The sequence below is a fragment of the Trachinotus anak genome, unplaced genomic scaffold, assembly GCF_046630095.1.
Source record: "Trachinotus anak isolate AG129_WGS33_773 ecotype Australia unplaced genomic scaffold, CSIRO_AGI_Tana_v1 ptg000005l, whole genome shotgun sequence".
Taxonomy (NCBI): Eukaryota; Metazoa; Chordata; class Actinopteri; order Carangiformes; family Carangidae; genus Trachinotus; species Trachinotus anak.
Window position 1 is genome coordinate 5,307,859 of NW_027273856.1, and position 18,045 is coordinate 5,325,903.

At 40.4% G+C, this 18,045-nt stretch overlaps 2 protein-coding genes across 3 annotated transcripts; one reads left to right on the forward strand and one right to left on the reverse strand.

Annotated features, from left to right (window-relative positions):
• Positions 1-2,558, forward strand: LOC139622217 (T-cell surface glycoprotein CD8 beta chain-like; the record flags this gene model as incomplete). Its single annotated transcript, XM_071479446.1, has 3 exons — positions 1-373; positions 512-622; positions 2,210-2,558. Coding segments are annotated over 3 exons (531 nt in total), but the record flags the coding sequence as incomplete, so codon positions are not given.
• Positions 2,559-3,059: 501 nt separating this feature from the next.
• LOC139621438 (transcription factor 7-like 1-B) lies at positions 3,060-9,306 on the reverse strand. Of its 2 annotated transcripts, none has more exons than XM_071477951.1 (8): positions 9,064-9,306; positions 8,146-8,424; positions 6,171-6,238; positions 5,976-6,044; positions 4,415-4,571; positions 3,932-4,039; positions 3,771-3,819; positions 3,060-3,532 (listed from the first exon to the last, which is right to left on the reverse strand). In XM_071477951.1, exons 2-8 carry the CDS (start codon positions 8,386-8,388, stop codon positions 3,393-3,395), a joined length of 834 nt encoding a protein of 277 aa, XP_071334052.1. In that variant the 5' UTR covers positions 8,389-8,424; positions 9,064-9,306; the 3' UTR covers positions 3,060-3,392. The 2 variants fall into 2 exon arrangements, with proteins under 2 accessions (XP_071334052.1, XP_071334050.1); XM_071477949.1 differs by having other exon boundaries at positions 3,062-3,532; positions 8,146-8,405; positions 9,064-9,302.
• Positions 9,307-18,045: the final 8,739 nt, after the last annotated feature.

Sequence of the window (18,045 nt, forward strand, 5' to 3'; positions counted from 1 at the left end):
TTTTTGTGTGTTTCAGGCTGGATCTCTGTCTCTGTCTCTGAGTTTCACACTGTGGAGGTCCAGTCTGGTGAAGATGTCACACTGCAGTGTACCAACTACTCCAGTACAACTGGTCACATACACTGGTTCAGACTGGACAACAGACCCAACATCAGCTGCATCTCCTCCATGTCTGACTCTGATGGCAATGCTTCGTTCTGTGATGGATTTAAAAATGGAAGATTTAACATGACATCCAACGTGACGACCGTCTTTCTCCAGATCAAAAGTGTTGATTCATCTGACTCTGGACTCTATTTCTGTGGATCTCACTGTGGAGATAACCAGAACGTTAAGGCAGTAATTGTCAGTGCAACATACTTAAAGGTTCAAGGTAAGACTGTTGATGTTGTCTTGTCTGTGTTTTAGCTGGGAAGAAGCAGATATGTACCTTTGTAGTCACTGTCAAAATAAGAGCTGAGCTCATGCAGAATAAGAAACAGAAAGTTAAATGTATTTATCTTTCTTGTAGAAGAGTCTGTTGAACCATCAACTGTGACGAGTGTGATCCTCGGTGGTCTGATTATTTTCCTCATTATAGTCGTCATTGTTGTGGTTGTCAAAACCAGGAAGCTTCGTGCAGGTACTTGTATGTTTTTTTATTATTATTATTTACAGTTGAAGTCAGTTCAGTTTACATACATTTAAGTTGAAGACATGAAAACTCATGTTCATGTTCTCAAACTATTTTGGCAACTCAGTAAGGTCGTCTATTACGTGCATTATGTTCAGTTATTTTTCAAAATGTCTACCAACAGATTGTTTCACTTTTAATTCACTTTATCATAATTCCAGTGGGTCAGACGTTGACATAAGCTAAGTTGACTGTGCCTTGAAACTGCTTGGAAAATTACAGCAAATGATGTCATGGTTTTAGAAGTTTCTGATAGGCCAGCCTTCAAACTCAGTGCCTCTTAATGGGATAATCAAAAGAAATCAGCCAAGATGTCAGAACAGAAATTGTGGACCTACACAAGTCTGGTATATCTTTGGGACCAATGTCCAATCACCTGAAGGTTCCATGTTCATCTCCACAGACAATAGTACGTGAGTATAAACATCATTGGACCATGCTGCTCTCTTAGTGATGAACTTAATGTGTTCCAAACAGTGCAAATCAGTCCCAGGACAACAGCAAAGGACCTTGTGGATATGCTTGAGGAACCAGGTACAAAACTATCTACATCCACAGTAAAACAAGATCTATATCAGCATAACCTGAAAGGCTGTTCAACAAGGAAGAAGTCACTGCTCCAAAACCACCATAAAAAGACTACAGTTTGTAGCTGCACGTGAGTGCAAAGATCTTTCTGGAGAAATGTCCTGTGGTCTGATGAAACTAAAACTGTTTGGCTATATTGCATGTTCAAGAAAATGCAGTGAGGCTTGCAAGCTGAAGACCACAAACCCAACAATGAAGCGTAGGGGTGGCAGCAACGTGCTGTGGTAGGTGCTCTGCTGCATGAGGGACTGGTGCACTTCACAAAACAGATGGTGTTATGAGGAAAGAAAACGATGTGGATATATTGAAGCAATGTCTCAAGACATCAGCCAGGGAGTTAAAGCTTGCTTCCAAATGGACAATGACTTCCTTCTAAAGTTGTGGCAAAATGGCTTAAAGACAACAAAGACCAGATATTGAAGTGGCATCACAAACCTGACTTCAATCCAAATGAAAATGTGGTGTTTGCAAGCAAGGAGGCCTACAAACCTAACCCAGTTAGAGCAGTTCTGTCCGGAAGAATAAACCAACATTCAGCAACTTCTTGTGAGAAGCTTGTGGAAGGCTTCCTGAGACGTTTGACCCAAGTAAACAATTCAAAGACAATGCTACCGAATACTAACAAAGTGTATATAAACTTCAGGCACACAGGGAATGTGATGAAAGACATTAAAGCTGAAATAAATTGTTCTCTCTACTATTATTCTGACATTTCACATTCTTGAAATGAAGTGGTGATCCTCACTTACCTAAGACACGTGATGTTTATCAGGAATTATGCAAAACTGAGTTTAAATGTATTTGGCTAAAGTGTATGTAGAGGTCTGACTTCAACTGCAAGTTGCAAGTGCACAACTCTAAAGATATAAAACTTCCTGTTTGCCAAAAAAGTTTGAACAGTGATTTTCGATCAATGAACTGACCAGATGTGCTGTTTCTGTCATTCAGATTTAAAGACAGAGGAACAGAGTCCACTACACAGAGAGGTAATCTAAATGTAGCCTTAGATTAAGATCAAAGTCCACTTTATATGTTGTCTGGTTTTGTGTTTTCTCACAAACTCGTTCATGATAAATGAGTGACTAAATTTTTTCATCTACAGAATAAGGGCTCTGATGATCTGAACTATGCAGCACTGAATTTCCATTCAAAAGCCAAAAGGAGCAGAAGGCCTGCATCAGAGAGAGAGCTGGAGCCAAATGTTGTGTACGCTGCCACCAGATAGACTCAGGAAACATCTGGAACAGCAGCTCAGAGAGGAGATGATCTGCTTTTGGGGGTTTGTGTCAAAAAATGTTGAAATAAAGATTTTATGTTGATGCATATTTTGAAATCTCACTATACATCTGTATCTGAGAGCAAAAGAATATGATTGTTCTTAGCTGGTAAAGACACTGATGACTGTTCAGATCCTCTTACAGTGAGTTAGATGGAGGTCTGCAGCAGTGAGTGTTTGACAGGAAGACACAGCACAGTGTGGTCTGACCACACCTGAGCTGATGAATGATGAGCTCTAAAACTGAGCTCTGAAAGTTTTCTGACCACAATCTGACAGAACCAGAAAACAATCAGCATCTACATGAGTAGTTTGTGGAAAATATAAAGAAGCATTAAAAGTAGCCGTTGATTCAATCACCTGCGTCTGTTTTCATTTGTCACATATCTGAATGAGAAGTAGAAAGATAAGTTATGGTCTAATATACAAATACATGAGTAAACAGTGTAGATGTAGAACCTGGAGTCTTAAAATGCACATACTCTGGTGAAAACACACTTTTCAGTGTGGACAGTGTAAACTTTTTAAAGTCAGAATGACAAACAGTGCAGTTTTTGGATGGATGGCAGGACAGGGAACTGAGCCAAGTCTGACATACATACATACATATATACATATATTAGATTTGCATATGAGTGGTTGAGATCGTGGCACAGGCTGACTGGTTACCAAACAGATCTGAAGTCAGCTGATTACGAGAAGTGGGGTGAGTGAGGGGGAGAGCGAGAGAGAAATGTGAATGAAAGAGGCCTAAAGATACGGTGGTCTTCCTGATTGAGCTTCATTCCTCACATTGTGGGAGCAGCTGAAAAACTCTGCATCAAGTCAAGTTAGTGTTATTTATATAGAACCAGATCATAGCAGAAGTGATCTCAGGCCACTTTTCACACAGTGTGTGGATTTGGGGTGGAGGGAGGTGGAGGGCTCCGTCACCGCTGTGGTGACACACAGCCTCTTGACCTGCTGTGTGACCTCCTCAGGTTCACACTCAGACGCTGCAACACAAACAAACAACAACAGAAACACTGATCAGTCACTGAGACTTTGTAACACACTTTGAAAACCAGATGCTGCTTCTTAAACCTGCGCTGAGGAACATCTTCAGCACCAGAGTCAAATAAAATCACAGATCATGTTCATGTTTCTGACAAGTTATGATCCTCATTGTTATTCATCACAGTTTTCATCACGTCACATGAAAACACACAGTGATCCACAGAAATATTGTCGTACCTTCAGCCCTGGTGGGAGCCTTCCTCCTCACCCTCTTCCTCTTTTTGCCCTACACAAAGACAAACACATTTGACTTTCCACCTGATGCCAGTGAATGTGTTGCATCATCTAGTGTGAAGATGTAAACATGTATGAGTTGTATGTGAGCGCAGTGAACATACATAATTCTGACTGCAGGACCAGTCCGGGTGTCGCTGGGCGTGGAGCCTCCTCTCCTTCTCTGCCTGCTCGTAGTATTTGGCCTGCTCCTCCTTTGACAACGACTTCCACTGTGGACACACGACAACACACTGTCAGCGCACACAGCTACACTACAGGCTGACTGGTGCACGAACACAAGCATGACAACATGATAACAGATACAACACTTCCACATTAATAGGTGCAGGCCCTGCAATGCAAACTCCCACATGTGTCATAAAATGCTGGAAATCCTGTTTCAATGTGAACTTGTTTTCTGGTCATGTGACAGGAAATAAAAATCATTCTCTTTCAAGAATAAAAATACTTTCAAGATGTGAAGATCTGTGGTTAGAGGAAAATCTGAAGTGAAATTTGAAGTGTTGTCTGAAACAGTGATCAATGCAGCAACTTTTACCAAACTGTGATGAAGAGTCTGAAACAAACAGAGCAAAGACACTCACTCTCTGTCCCAGGACGGTGTTCGCTGTGGCGCTGTTGTTGTCGTTCAGTTCTGCAGTAACCTTTGGCCTCTGCTCATCCCTAAAAATCATGAAAGCGTTGGGCGGCTTCTTGATATAGGGCCGGCCATCATCCTCCTGGCTCTCACGCTTTCTCTTTCTATGGGAAAACAGAAAAAACAGAAGAGCTGTGACCGTGAGGAGAGAAGTACAGTTTGGCCCAGAAATATTTGGACAGTGACACAAGTTTTGTTATTTTAGCTGTTTACGAAAACATATTCAGGATACAATTATATAATCAATATGGGCTTTAAGTGCAGACTCTCAGCTGTAATTTGAGAGTATTCACATCCAAATTGGAGCAAGGGTTTAGGAATTACAGCTCTTTAATACGTAGCCGCCTCTTTTTCAAGGGACCAAAAGTAATTGGACAATTGACTTAGAAGGCTGCAAAAAAAAAAATAACAAGGCTGCATGGGCTCTTCCCTCGTTAACCTGTCATCAATTAAGCAGTTAAAAGGTCTGGAGTTGATTCCAGGTGTGGCGTTTGCATTTGGGAGCTGTTGCTGTGAACACACAACATGCGGTCAAAGGAGCTCTCAATGGAGGTGAAACAGACCATCCTGAGGCTGGAATAAGAAGAAATCCATCAGAGAGATAGCAGAAATGTTAGGAGAGGCCAAATCAACAGTTTGGTACATTCTGAGAAAAAAAGAGTGCACTAGTGAGCTTGGGAACTCGAAAGGGCCTGGACATCCATGGAAAACAACAGTGGTGGATGATCACAGAATCCTTTCCATGGTGAAGAAAAACCCCCTCACAACATTCACTCAAGTGAAGAACACTCGCCAGGAAGTAGGTGTATCAGTATCTAAGTCTACCATAAAGAGAAGACTTCATGAGAGTAAATACAAAGGATTCACCACAAGGTGCAGACCATTAATCAGCCTCAAAAATAGAAAGGCCAGAATTGACTTTGCCAAAAAACACCTGAAGAAGCCAGCCCAGTTCTGGAACAGCATTCTTTGGACAGATGAGACTAAGATCAACCTGTACCAGAATGATGGGAAGAAGAAAGTTTGAATGAAACCCAGCGTTTGGTGATGTCCATGGGTTCCAGACTTCAGGCAGTCATTGCCTGCAAAGGATTCTCAACAAAATATTGAAAAGTAACATTTTACTTAGGGTTATGTTTATTTGTCCAATTACTTTTGAGCCCCTGAAATGAGGAGCATTTGTATAAAAATAGCTACAATTCCTACATGTTTAATCATATACTTTTGTTCAATCCCTTGAATTGAACCTTAAAGTCTGCACTTCAATTCCGTTGTAGTTGTTTCATTTCAAATCCAATGTGGTGGCATGCAGAGCCCAAATCATGAAGATTGTGTCACTGTCCAAATATTTCTGGGCTGTATTTTAGGAAGAAGCAACATCTTGGTTGACAAATAACAGACACCTGAAGCTGTGAGAAATGAAATATAAGGTGACTGTGATTTGATTATCAGTCTGGCTTTGTTGTGCTCTTCCTGCTCCAGATCATGAGCCAGTCAGGCTGACTTACTGTGAGCTGGAGGTGTTTGGTGGAGGAGCAGCAGAGACAAGAGGAAGGCTGTACACCACCTCTCCATTCCTACATGAATAACATCAGACAGATTCATTAGACAACAGAAAAAGTGTGTTTGGAGATGCAGACGGAGGCCCACAGATGTGCACACTCATGTGTTTGTTTGCATTTGTGTTTGTGTGTGTTACTTACATTATTCCAATGGGAACCAGGTTCTCCTGAAAACCTTCAGCAAGCCTCACCACCGGTACATTGTTGTACTGGAGACACACAAACACACACACAAAACAGGTGATGAGACGAGCTGCTTCATCATCTGTGTCAGAGTTTCCTCTCTCTTTAAGCTGAGCTGCAGAGGCTCCTGTGGAGTGGCAACTTCTGAGGCTGAAAAATGAAGCCGACATGACTGTAGTTCCTCAAATGTCCACTTGAGTCTGGTTCCAGTGGTGAGTCAGTCCCCATAGACTCTCATGTCCAAATGTCCAACTTCACAGCAGAAATAAACTTGTTTACAGCCTGGAACAAAATTTCCCCCTTCATGACAACGATATGGTGGTAATTTTTTTATATAATTACCCAATTTAAATTGTAAAGTTTCCTAAAGTATAATATGTATGTAATGTATAATAATCATTTCTATGCTTGCACTAATTAGCAGATATTGGTGTCCTAGCTTAGTTTGTTAGCTAACTAATTAGCCAGCAAATGAAGTAGCCTTGGGTTAGCCTTTGAGCACAATGCTAACAGGAGCATATGCTCACTCTAACTGGTTTTGGGGACTCGAACCTTCTGTGCAAACAATCCCTAACTATTCCAAACTTCAGTGGTGGATGTTACTGAACAACAGGTCCCTTTTTAGTAAAGAGACTGTTCTCAGAGTGCCAGGTGAAACTGGTACATATTTATACCTAACCCGGCCTTGTGTGATCCCTGTCCAGATCTTAATATTGTCATCCCAAACCTGACTTAACAAATATGAAAAAAAGTATAAAAAACAACCAAAGCAAAAGTGAATAACATCAGTAACCTTTCATATAGGTGCTCTTTAGCACATCCCAGAACTCCTGCCTTAACATAATCCACAGAAGGACTAAAGCTTACATCTACATCTGAAACAATCAAATGATTCATCAATCAGCCAGATTCAGATTCAGATTACTTTGTTGATCCTAAAAGGGCAATTCGTTTGCAGCTTACCCCAAATACAATCACATAGACAAACGACCAATAATCCATAAATACTGTTCACAAACACTGCTGCGTGTCGAGGACACAGATCAACACACAGCGAGGTCAGTAAATGAATAGCAATAAATAGTAAAATACCTTTAAAGAAAACTTTTAAAAATACATAAAATACATAAATAAATAGACCAGATGACAAGACATGGTCAGGATTGTTCATAATGTTTTTTGCCATCTTTATAACCTGATTTCCCCAGAGTGAACTCAGATCTCTCTGCCTGACCCTGGTGATTTTGGAGCAGACGTTGACAATACTGCTGAGGGAGTTTCTATCCTTAATGGAAAAAAAACACTGAACCAGCAGATAAACGAGAATGTTAGAAGACTTTCAATGAATGAGCAATACAAATTACATATAATTTCCTGACTGACATTAAAGGAGTTCAGCCTCCTTAACAATAAATAAAAGGGGCGACAAAACACAGCCCTGAGGTGAACCAGTGTTTGACACTATCCTACCGGACATTTGTCCATTAACAAGGACCTGTTGAACTCTTTCAGTGATAAAGTTTAAAATCAGCATCATCAAATCAGCTGATCAGGGCGTTTAAAATAAGAGTCTCTCACTCAGAATGTGAGTCTTGCTGTCTTAGCCATTCAAGAGAAAAACAATCGGGTATTGTTCTCTTCAACAATCATTTATGCCATTCCTTCAGTAAGAAAAAAAGGTGTGCAGAGATTCCCTGGTTTGAATTTCTACTCTTGAATTATGAGTAATTGGCAGTCATTAAGGATGTTGATAAGCAGAGCCTCACAGGACTGTTGCATAAACTCATTACATTCAGCAACACATGGGATAACAGATGGGCTCAGATTAAAATCATTCTTCTGTTGCCGTAGAGCTTCCACCATTGATAACTATTTGTATTGATACAGGAATTGATCAGATTCTTGTGAATCTAACCTATACTCAGTATCTTACCTGTCCCTGGCTGTGAGCTGCTGCCTGGCTGTGCAGGTGACCTGGCTGCAACACCTGTTTCTCCTGAGGGTGGGTGTCAAACATAACCTCAGTGGAGACAGCAGGAGGAAGAGGAGCTGGAGGTAGAGATGGAGGCATGGGTGTATAGCCCAACATTTCCATGACCACTGCCTCCACAGTTTCAAGGACTTCACTCCACTCCATCCCCTGTAAGACGCGCTCAAACTCTTCTCTGATGTCCATCTTTTCTCTTACTGAGCCTGTGACGTTGACAGGAAGCTGGTTTTGAGACATTTTTATACCAAACAACATTGAGTTGTAAAAGTACCAAGTACAAACCACTACTCCACTACATTTACCCGACAGCTCGAGTTACTACTTACTTTGCAGATAAAGATTTTATGTAGCTCATTTAGCATATGATGCATTTGTTAGGGATTGAACTCTCCAACAATATATAATTACTGTTTTCACCTCAGCACGAAACATTTAAATACAGCTGACATGTTGTTGAACAAGTATTAATAATCCAATAATATAATCTAAGGATACAATATTTAAAAGACGTCAGTGCTTTAAGTTTTGAGCAAAAAAAAATGTGATTAAAACTAAAGTAAAAACATTAAAGTATATTTTACATTGTGGTTTTATTTCTTCTACCTCAGTAAAGGATACGAAGTCTCTTCTTTAGGCCACGAGTGTAACTGTATTAATTAAGCATCAGCAAATATCCCAATAAACTGAATTTTTTTACTTCTCTATTGAGAAATAATGTTATATTGATAGTAGTTGACAGAGGTGTGTGTTTAGAGAGTCAAGTCTATCTGAGTTCTAAAAACTAAAAACTACTGTTTCTGCATTTGAAAACAACACATTCAAACCTTGCTTTAAAAAAGAACTCATCATTTCAGCACTTACCTGCTGCGTTCACTGACACTCTGGCTGGTTAACACTCTGTGTTTCTTGTCTTTCACTGTGACTTCTTCCAGTTCCCAGTTGTCTCAGATGAAGTCTGTGTTAACTCTGTGTTGTCTACAGGTGAACTGGACCAACACACTCTCTCACTGTGTGTCACCTTCCATAGAATCATCATCATAGAGTCATTTAAACATTCTATTCTATTCTATTTCAATATTCTCATCCATAGCCAATACAGTTTACTGGTAACCATGACAACCACTAGCAATGTCCCAATCTCTTCTCTGCCCATTCATATATTTTACTCAGTGCTGGAATGTAACTAAGTACATTTACTCTGTTTTGAGCTGCTTGTGTTCACTGGTGATAAAAACTGAAGTCAGTGTATCATTACAACAATGTCAAAATACTCCATTACAAGTAATAGTCCTCAGAAAGTGTTATCAGCAGTTAGCATGTACGGATTAGTATCATTCATACGCGACATTATTAGATTGCTCATAGTGTGCAACAGTTTGTAAGCAGCACTTTACTGTTGTAGCTCCTGTACAAACTGTGAGGTAGTCCAGTGGTTTCAGTGACTTCTTATTTGTTGAATTGCATTCCCTTACAGTAGTTATTTCTAATAAAAGAACCCAAGGAAATAACAACTTTATGTATCTATAGTTTATATCCAGCTCCACCCTGTCCAATAATAATAATAATAATAATAATAATAATTACACAGATACATTTTAAAAAATACAAATAAATTCAGAAAAATTCAACATCTTCAAACATTACACAATGCTGATTTTCAAGGTCTGTGTTCATTTATTTGTGGTTGTAGAAGAGGCAGACCCATGAGAAAAGAGGAGGAAACATTAAATATGTAGACTGTTTAACAGTGCACCCAGAAAGTATTCACAGCGCTTCACTTTTTCCACATTTTGTTATGTTATAGCCTTATTCCGAAATGGATTAAATTCATTTTCTACCTCAAAATTCTACACGCACTACGCCTAATCCGCTGTGTGCTTAGGGTCGTTGTCCTGTTGGAAGATGAACCTTCGCCCCAGTCCGAGGTCCAGAGCGCTCTGGAGCAGGTTATCATCAAGGACGTCTCTGTACATTGCTGCATTCATCTTTCCCTGGACCCTGACTAGTCTCCCAGTTCCTGCTGCTGAAAAACATCCCCACAGCATGATGCTGCCACCACCATGCTTCACTGTAGGGATGGTATTGGCCAGGTGATGAGCGGTGCCTGGTTTCCTCCAGACATGACGCTTGGCATTCAGGCCAAAGAGTTCAATCTTTGTTTCATCAGACCAGAGAATTTTGTTTCTCATGGTCTGAGAGTCCTTCAGGTGCCTTTTGGCAAACTCCAGGTGGGCTGTCATGTGCCTTTTACTGAGGAGTGGCTTCCGTCTGGCCACTCTACCATACAGGCCTGATTGGTGGAGTGCTGCAGAAATGGTTGTCCTTCTGGAAGGTTCTCCTCTCTCCACAGAGCAATGCTGTCAGAGTGACCATGAGGGTCATGGTCACCTCCCTTACTAAGGCCCTTCTGCCCCGATCACTCAGATTGGCCGGGCGGCCAGCTCTAGGAAGAGTCCTGGTGGTTCCAAACTTCTTCCATTTACAGACGATGGAGGCCACTGTGCTCTCTGGGACCTTCAATGCTGCAGAAAGTTTTCTGTATCCTTCCCCAGATCTGTGCCTCGATACCATCCTGTCTCCTTCACTCTGATGTTCTTTCTCTCTCTGCTCCTGTGAGTTCATCAGCGCTGAAGATGGTCCAGTGGGAACGACGATGACTTGAAACACGGAGACATGGATTTGAACCTCAGCTGGGACGACCTGAGGTATGTGGCCAAGGTGTGTGTGTGTTTGTGTGTGTGTGTGTGAGTGTGTGGACAAGATTGTTGTGCCTTGATACACTGTCCTTTTAATTCCACCAAACAAAGGTGTGTGACACAGAAATTGGTGGTTTGTGGTGAATGTGTAAGTCGTTTCAAAACAAAGACTGAAACCAGGAAAAACTGAAAAAAAAAGTGTGAAAGCAGCGACCCTGAAGGGAACGAAGAGGAAGTGAGTACCAGAGCAGGTAAGTTAAAGCAGCTCCACCTGGAGCAGCAACAACAGTAAAATGCTGCTGAAGCATCGATGACTCAGGATTAATCATCTCATTTATAACATCAGTCACAACAACTTTTATTTTGAGACTTTAAGTACATTTAGCTCAAAACACTTATTTCCTTTGCTGAAGTAGAATTTCAAAGGCAGGATTTTATTGGTGATGGAGTATTTTGACTTTGTGCTGCTGGGACTTTTTCATTAGTAAATCCTGTTTTTTCATCACCACTCCTACATGGAATTACAGTTGCCTGGTGTGAGCAATGTGTTGCTGCAGCCACCAGAAGGCAGCAGAGTAAAAGCTTTATTAAGTCATGTCAAATCTTGTTGAAATGGAAAAACACAGTCGACCCACAGCAGACAACAGGACAGACTGTTCCTTTAAGACGTGTGTGCACAGCTTCAGGGATAGTTCCTCTACTTTGACCATGAGTTCTGTTTCTATTATTGACTCTGCTTCTGAGGATGTGTGGTCCCTTGTTGCCGCTGAGCTTTTCTTTCATCACAGTACATCCCAGACAGAATCTGTGACTCTGAACACTTTGATCATTTTCACCATGAACAGCTGTTAGAAGACCAACTCTGTGTTCTGGTGAAATGGTGAAAATCGTCTCCTCTCAGTCTCAGACAGGCGTCACATCAGTCAACGACTCCGTCCACTGTGTTTGTGAGATGGATTTGACACAATGACGCAGACACTGGTCCAGACAAAGGTCCAGTCTGCAGGTCCAGAGGGGGGACTTTATAAGAAATGTGAGTTTCTACAGACACCAAACATGTCCGACTGAACTTTGGTGAAATGTGAATAAAATGATGCAGCGGGACATTTGATGGCATCTGAGCTTTGAATATTTTATCATGAAGAAAAAAATGATGTAAAGAATATATGATGTTATAATGAAAGCTTTTGACACTTTAATGTTGCTGCCATGAAATGATCATTTCACTGTTGAACTCATGAGTTTGTGGTTTTTCTTTCCCCTTTAAAACCTCCCACTCAGAGGAAAACCACACAACAGCTTCAGCTGAGCCGCCAATCAGCAGCAGCAGCCTCATCTGTGGGCAGCAGGGGCTGATGGGAGGTTTGAGGAGGCGTCAGAAACCACGTGGCCCTGGTCTGATCTCACAGCTCGTCCTTGTTTGGCCTCAGCTGCATCAGAGCTCCACTTCTCCCCAGGTTCACCAGAGGAAACACCACTGCACAAAATGCTTTTCCTCCCAGCTGCTGCTCTGTGCTGTCTGTGTTCAGGTGAGTGTTTCCAGCCAATCAGGAGCCGACAAAGTCCACCTGTGACAAACACTGTCACACTGACCTTCATCTACCTGTCTGTGTCTCTACAGCGCTGGTTGCCATGGCAGCAGAGCTGATTCAGGACCAGTTATCATTGACCAGGAGAGTTGGTGAATCAGTCTCCTTCAGCTGTGGAGGAACTGACCAGTGTAACGGTGTTTATGTATTCTGGTACCAGAAGAAAGAGACAGAAATATTAACACCAATTCTGCATTTTAATAAAAGAAATGATGGAGTTAACAAAGGTTACAATCATCCTCAGGAAGATGATTTCACACCTGTTAACAAACAGAACGGCTGTGAGTTGAAGATAGACAAAGTTAAACTCTCTCATTCAGCCTCCTACTACTGCTCCTGTTATAAGTTTGCTCCCCACAGTGAGAAATGATCCCTGCAGCCTGAACAAAAACCAACAGATGAACAGATGTCAAACAGAGTTTGTGACAGGAAGAGAGCAGTAAACCACAGCCCAGGTTGACATATTTCACCTCCAGCTCAGACACGTTTTCTTGACTTTTCTATGATATTGATTCATATTGTGATCAGATATTTGAGCAGGTTTCCTGTTGTTCCACACAGTGAGGACAAAGAGGAAACTCAGAAGCACAAGAATAAAACAAGAAGAAGAGAAAACAATGAAAGGAACTAAATGAATAAAATCATGATGACGCTTGATGAAGAGTCAGAGGATCAAAGTTATTACACTTCATCAACAAAACACTGGACTTTATCACAGGAGACCGCTGTTCATTTCTTCTCCAACAGAGTCACTGCTGATTTTTTTGAAGCGTCACCACCATCGTTCCCTGACCTCAACTTGATTATTTGTGTAACCATGGCAACGAGGCTCATCTTACCTGAACCGCATGTTTATTATTGTAACCATGGTGATGAAGGTCCTGTGATGTTAACTAAGTACTTATTTGAACCCAAACTAGGATCTTCACCTAAACTAACCAAGTTGACCACAGCACTGTCATAACATCAAAGGGTCAGTTTGATTTATGTGTCAGCAGTGGGTTTTACTCCGGGAACACACTGCCTGTGTTGGGTGTGTGTGGCGGCTGCGTCACTGACCTGCTGCAGAGAAACACGTGTGTGTGTGTTCACACCGGCTGTGTGTCTGCTGTGTCACTGCTGCTTCCAGCTCTGTCTCTCTACATAGAATTTGTAGGTGACTTGAATGTTGGATTTGTTTTCATTATAAATTAATTTCTGATTTATTTTTGACAGAAAATGTTTCTAAAACACCACAGTCTCCACATGCAGCTGCTCACATGCTTCAAATATATATTGATATTTTTTCATGTCTGTGTCATATTCAGATTCAGACTAGACAAAGACAACTGTAGTGAAAGGCGTCAGGTTTATGTAATGTTGCTGCTATGACGTCACAATGACATCAACAAGTCTTTTTCTGTCATGTCACACACATGTCACACATCCAGCGTGCTCCTGTCCTTAAGTTTATCTGTGGTGTCTCTCCTGGAGCTGTAGTGGCTCCAATTCAGGAAACACTCCCATGAGTCTAATCAGAGGGTGGGGACAAAGGACATATATGGTCATCTAGGTTGGAGGACTTGTTGGTTTCATGATGTGACAACACTGTGGTTAATGTTTGGTGAGGTTTAAGGAAATATCATGGTTTGGGTTAAAATAAGCACTAAGTTAAGGTTAGATGAGCCTCATTGTCATAGTTAAAGGTAACCATGTAGATACGATTTTAGAATAATGGTGATTAAAAGACAACATCTTGCTGTTCCATCAGCCAGAGAACAGCACATATAAATACAGCTGCTACGTCAAGCACGAGGGGGAAATGGTGGAGGCCCAAACACAACAAGGTGATGAAGGCTTGGTGACTGTGTTGAGGAGTGATTCAGCTTCATGTGGAGACGCTGTCAAAGAGAGCAGAGGAGCAGAGCACTGACATTTCTCACTGCAGCTCCAAATATTTGACTCCTCTTGTGTTTCAGAGGTTCCAGCTCCAGCAGCCTCCTGTCCTCCAGAGAGAGAGCCAGCACACCCGGCAGCTCTGCAGCAAGCTCCCTGTAAGATCACCTGCTGCCTCTCTGCATGGACAGCTCCAATGTTCTGCTGCAGTTAGGGCTGCATATCAGTCTGTTCACTTCCTGCTCATCACTGAAGGATTGAAACATACACTCCCTGATCTATCTCAAAGCTCTATTTATTCATATTTCTACATTAAGAATGAATCTAATCACAGTGTAAGGTCAAAGGTCAGAGTCGACTTTATTTAGCTTGTTGTTGTGTTCTTCTGCCCCCAATTGGCTGTAAAAGAAAATCAGTGAATCCAACTTCAAGCTCATAACAACCTTTGTCTTTTTCTATCTGGACTTTCCATTTGATGGAGTGATTTGAATTGTCATAAACACTTGACAGAAGAAGGTGATGAAGGCTTGGTGACTCTGTTGAGCAGAGAGTCAGCATCATGTGGAGACGCTGTCAAAGAGAGCAGAGGAGCAGAGCACTGACTGATTTCTTTTTGAATCCTTTTCTGTTGCAGTGGGTCCCCTGGATCCTCTCCAGCCTCAGTGCAGGGTGAAGCTGCTCTGTCTGCTGTACACAGTGCTGATAGTGAAGAGTCTGGTGTACTGCTGTGGACTCTCTCTGCTGATGATCCTCAGGAACAAGGGACCGTCCACCAACTGCACACATGCTGACTGACTGTTTTCTGCTCGCCTTTTCTCACCATCACTTCATCTCATTATGTCTTTGATCACTGTAAAGAAATTTAAGTCAAGTGTGTTTTTTATCCAAATCTTAGATAGAGTCAGTCTAAAAATAGTAAATACATATGTCATATATCACACATTTGTTTGCAGGTTCTAAGATTAAACTCTTCTGGTGTTAGTATTTAAGTGTTTCAATGCTGTATATCTACCTGTAATTGGGACTTGTATATTAATAGAAAATAAAGCTAAATCATGAGTTGTCTGGCAAATATTATATTGTTAATTGTACATTTTCCTTTCTTAACTTACTTTTCAATACTTTCTGTCCAGTGTGGCCAGTTTGTCAAATTCATCCACTGCAACATAGTCAATATATTAATAGACATCCAGGTTTTTGTGGATTTAAATAATAATCAAATAATTAGTAACAGACTCGACTATCTTGGTCATATATATTGACACCTACAAGTAATTTAATTGTGGCTGCTAACAGCTTTCAGTAAACTTTAATAAAGGTCCAAGAATAGATGTAGAGGATGATAAAAATGTAAGCAAACAGCTTAACAAGGAGAACAAAGCCAAACAAAGAACAGCAAAAACAAACACAGCTTTCATACATAATCAAGTAAATGTGGGTGTTGTATATTTTTATCATTTAACATGAACATTAATCATCTGTGTCAGTGTGGATGTAAAACTCTACGCTGATGACACTGTTGTTTAATCACACACAAAAAACACCAGGCAAGTTACTTCAAATTCATGTAAAGGTAAAAATATAAAATCATTTATAAGCCATTTGAAATTTATATTAAATTAAATATGCAACAACAATTACATATAAGTTTAATTAGATAACCTCCAGGAGGGTGGTCTTTGTGGGTCTGTGGGCTCAGTTGAACTCTGTGTGGGTGGAGGGCTCAGTGGAAAAGTGTATCCAAGAGACAAACTACAGAGAGGGAGGGGGGTTCATGAGTGTGTACAGCAGCAGATATGAATCTGCTCTCAGTGGTTATTAGGACTCAGAAAAAACTGTTGACAACGAATCAACACTTCCTTTCCTGCAGCAGACGGGCTGTGTGGGTTTCTGCTCTGTAGCCTCCACACTGTTAGCTGTGGCTTTTAGCTTTAACAGCACAATGACAGCTGCAACCATCCACTCTGTTAAAGAATCATTGCAGGAAGGATCTGTGTTCTTCATTTGTGAGAGAAACAGCTCAGATCCACAACTCAGAGCTGAGAAATGAACTTTGAGGAAACAAAACAACGTTAAAGCTCCTTCGTTCTGATCAGGTCCCATTTTATCAGCTGTCACTGATTCTAACAGTGTTTTCAGTCTTCAGAGCGTTCACATGAGACTAATTACAAACTGAGGTCTCAACATGAGAGTATGGAGAATAAAACTGTCATTTTGTAAACCTCTAACAAATTAGGGGAGTTAGTCATGATTATTCATTCACTAAAACCCAAGGTAATGAATTTAGTGGTATTATAGGAAATGTTACAGCATGATTTGTTCATTTCATAATTTATATTTTCATTAATTTGTTCTTATTTTACCATGAAATTATCAGTTATTTTTCAAATGAAGCACATTTTAAAATCAATAAAATTGATGATTAATTCAATTAAATTTACATTTCACAGAGTGTAAATTGAAACCATGAGAGAGTTTTCATCACTGAGTCCCTGACTGTAAATTTAAAAATAAAAAAAGTAAATTTGTTCCAATTAATCTGACCAATAAACCACAAACCACACACAGACAGAAACACAAACACACTGAGACAAACACATCATGTTGTTGTTCTCTTCTTGAGGCAGAACGAGAGCGGCCATGTTGGTTCACCTCAGCTCTCATTATTTCAGTAAATGATAAAAAACAAAAGCTGTTTTCAGATGAGTCTGTACATCTCAATCAATTCACCTCATGAACCCACTGACCCACTGACCTCTGGTGAATGACATTCAATCTTCAGTTGTTATCAGTGTAGCTGTCAACTACACAGATGTGTTGTGTATTGGGCTCTAGAAGCTGTTAAAACACTTGGTTTAAACACTGATTCAATGATGTCAGCCTCAGCATGTAAAAGGTGAAATTTTGGGTCAGGTTTTCTCTTGATAGAAAATGAGACTATGGTTATTTAAATATTATTTATAGAGATGACACAATGATGACACTGAAATGCCTCTGTGTCCTAAATGTTTAGTGATTCATAGTTTTATTTTTAAATTTCAAAAAATTCTCATTTTTATCATGTTTCAAAAACAGGTTTTGAGTGTATTGTGTCTGTGTTATATATTACTATACAACGTGTTTTATTTTTTCAAAGTGTGTATATAACTTGTGTCTTTGTGAAGCATTTTGTGATTTCAGTCTTGAAACATGTTAGATAAATATAATTCTTAGTTTACTTATCTTCTGTATTAAGAGTAAAGTTTGATTATATTTCATAACAACTGTAGTTTCACAGCAGCTCGACCTGCTGATTGTTCATGTGTGTAAACAACAGCATCGTCAGCGTAGAGTTTTGCATCCACACTGACACAATGATAGAAGATCATTAATATACAACCTAAATGATCAGGGGAACCAGCACTGAACCTCAAGGTACAGCCACACCTACTTGTTTGTATTAAATAGCAACAAATTTATGTTACTTCTCTTTCTTAGTGTTGTTGTGCTTGTTTGGCTCTGTGCCACTGTTCATATCATCCTGTACCTTTGTTCTGGACACTGAGTAGAGTAAGAGCTATGTACACCCACAGTTAATTTGCATGTGGGTGTCAGTGGAAATAGTCAACATAGTCTTTTTTATTTTTCTGATGATTTGCTCTGAGGCCAAATGGAAATCAATTAAAAAACATGTTAACAAACCC

What these genes read in the sequence shown, in the direction of transcription:
- LOC139621438 (XM_071477951.1), bottom strand. Translation starts at nt 8,388, where the DNA reads ATGGACATCAGAGAAGAGTTTGAGCGCGTCTTACAGGGGATGGAGTGG. An exon ending in CTGGTTCCCATTGGAATAAT is followed by an intron (nt 6,045 to 6,170) that starts GTAAGTAACACA and finishes TTATTCATGTAG; the next exon opens with GAATGGAGAGGTGGTGTACA. An exon ending in CCAAACACCTCCAGCTCACA is followed by an intron (nt 4,572 to 5,975) that starts GTAAGTCAGCCT and finishes GTTTTCCCATAG; the next exon opens with AAAGAGAAAGCGTGAGAGCC.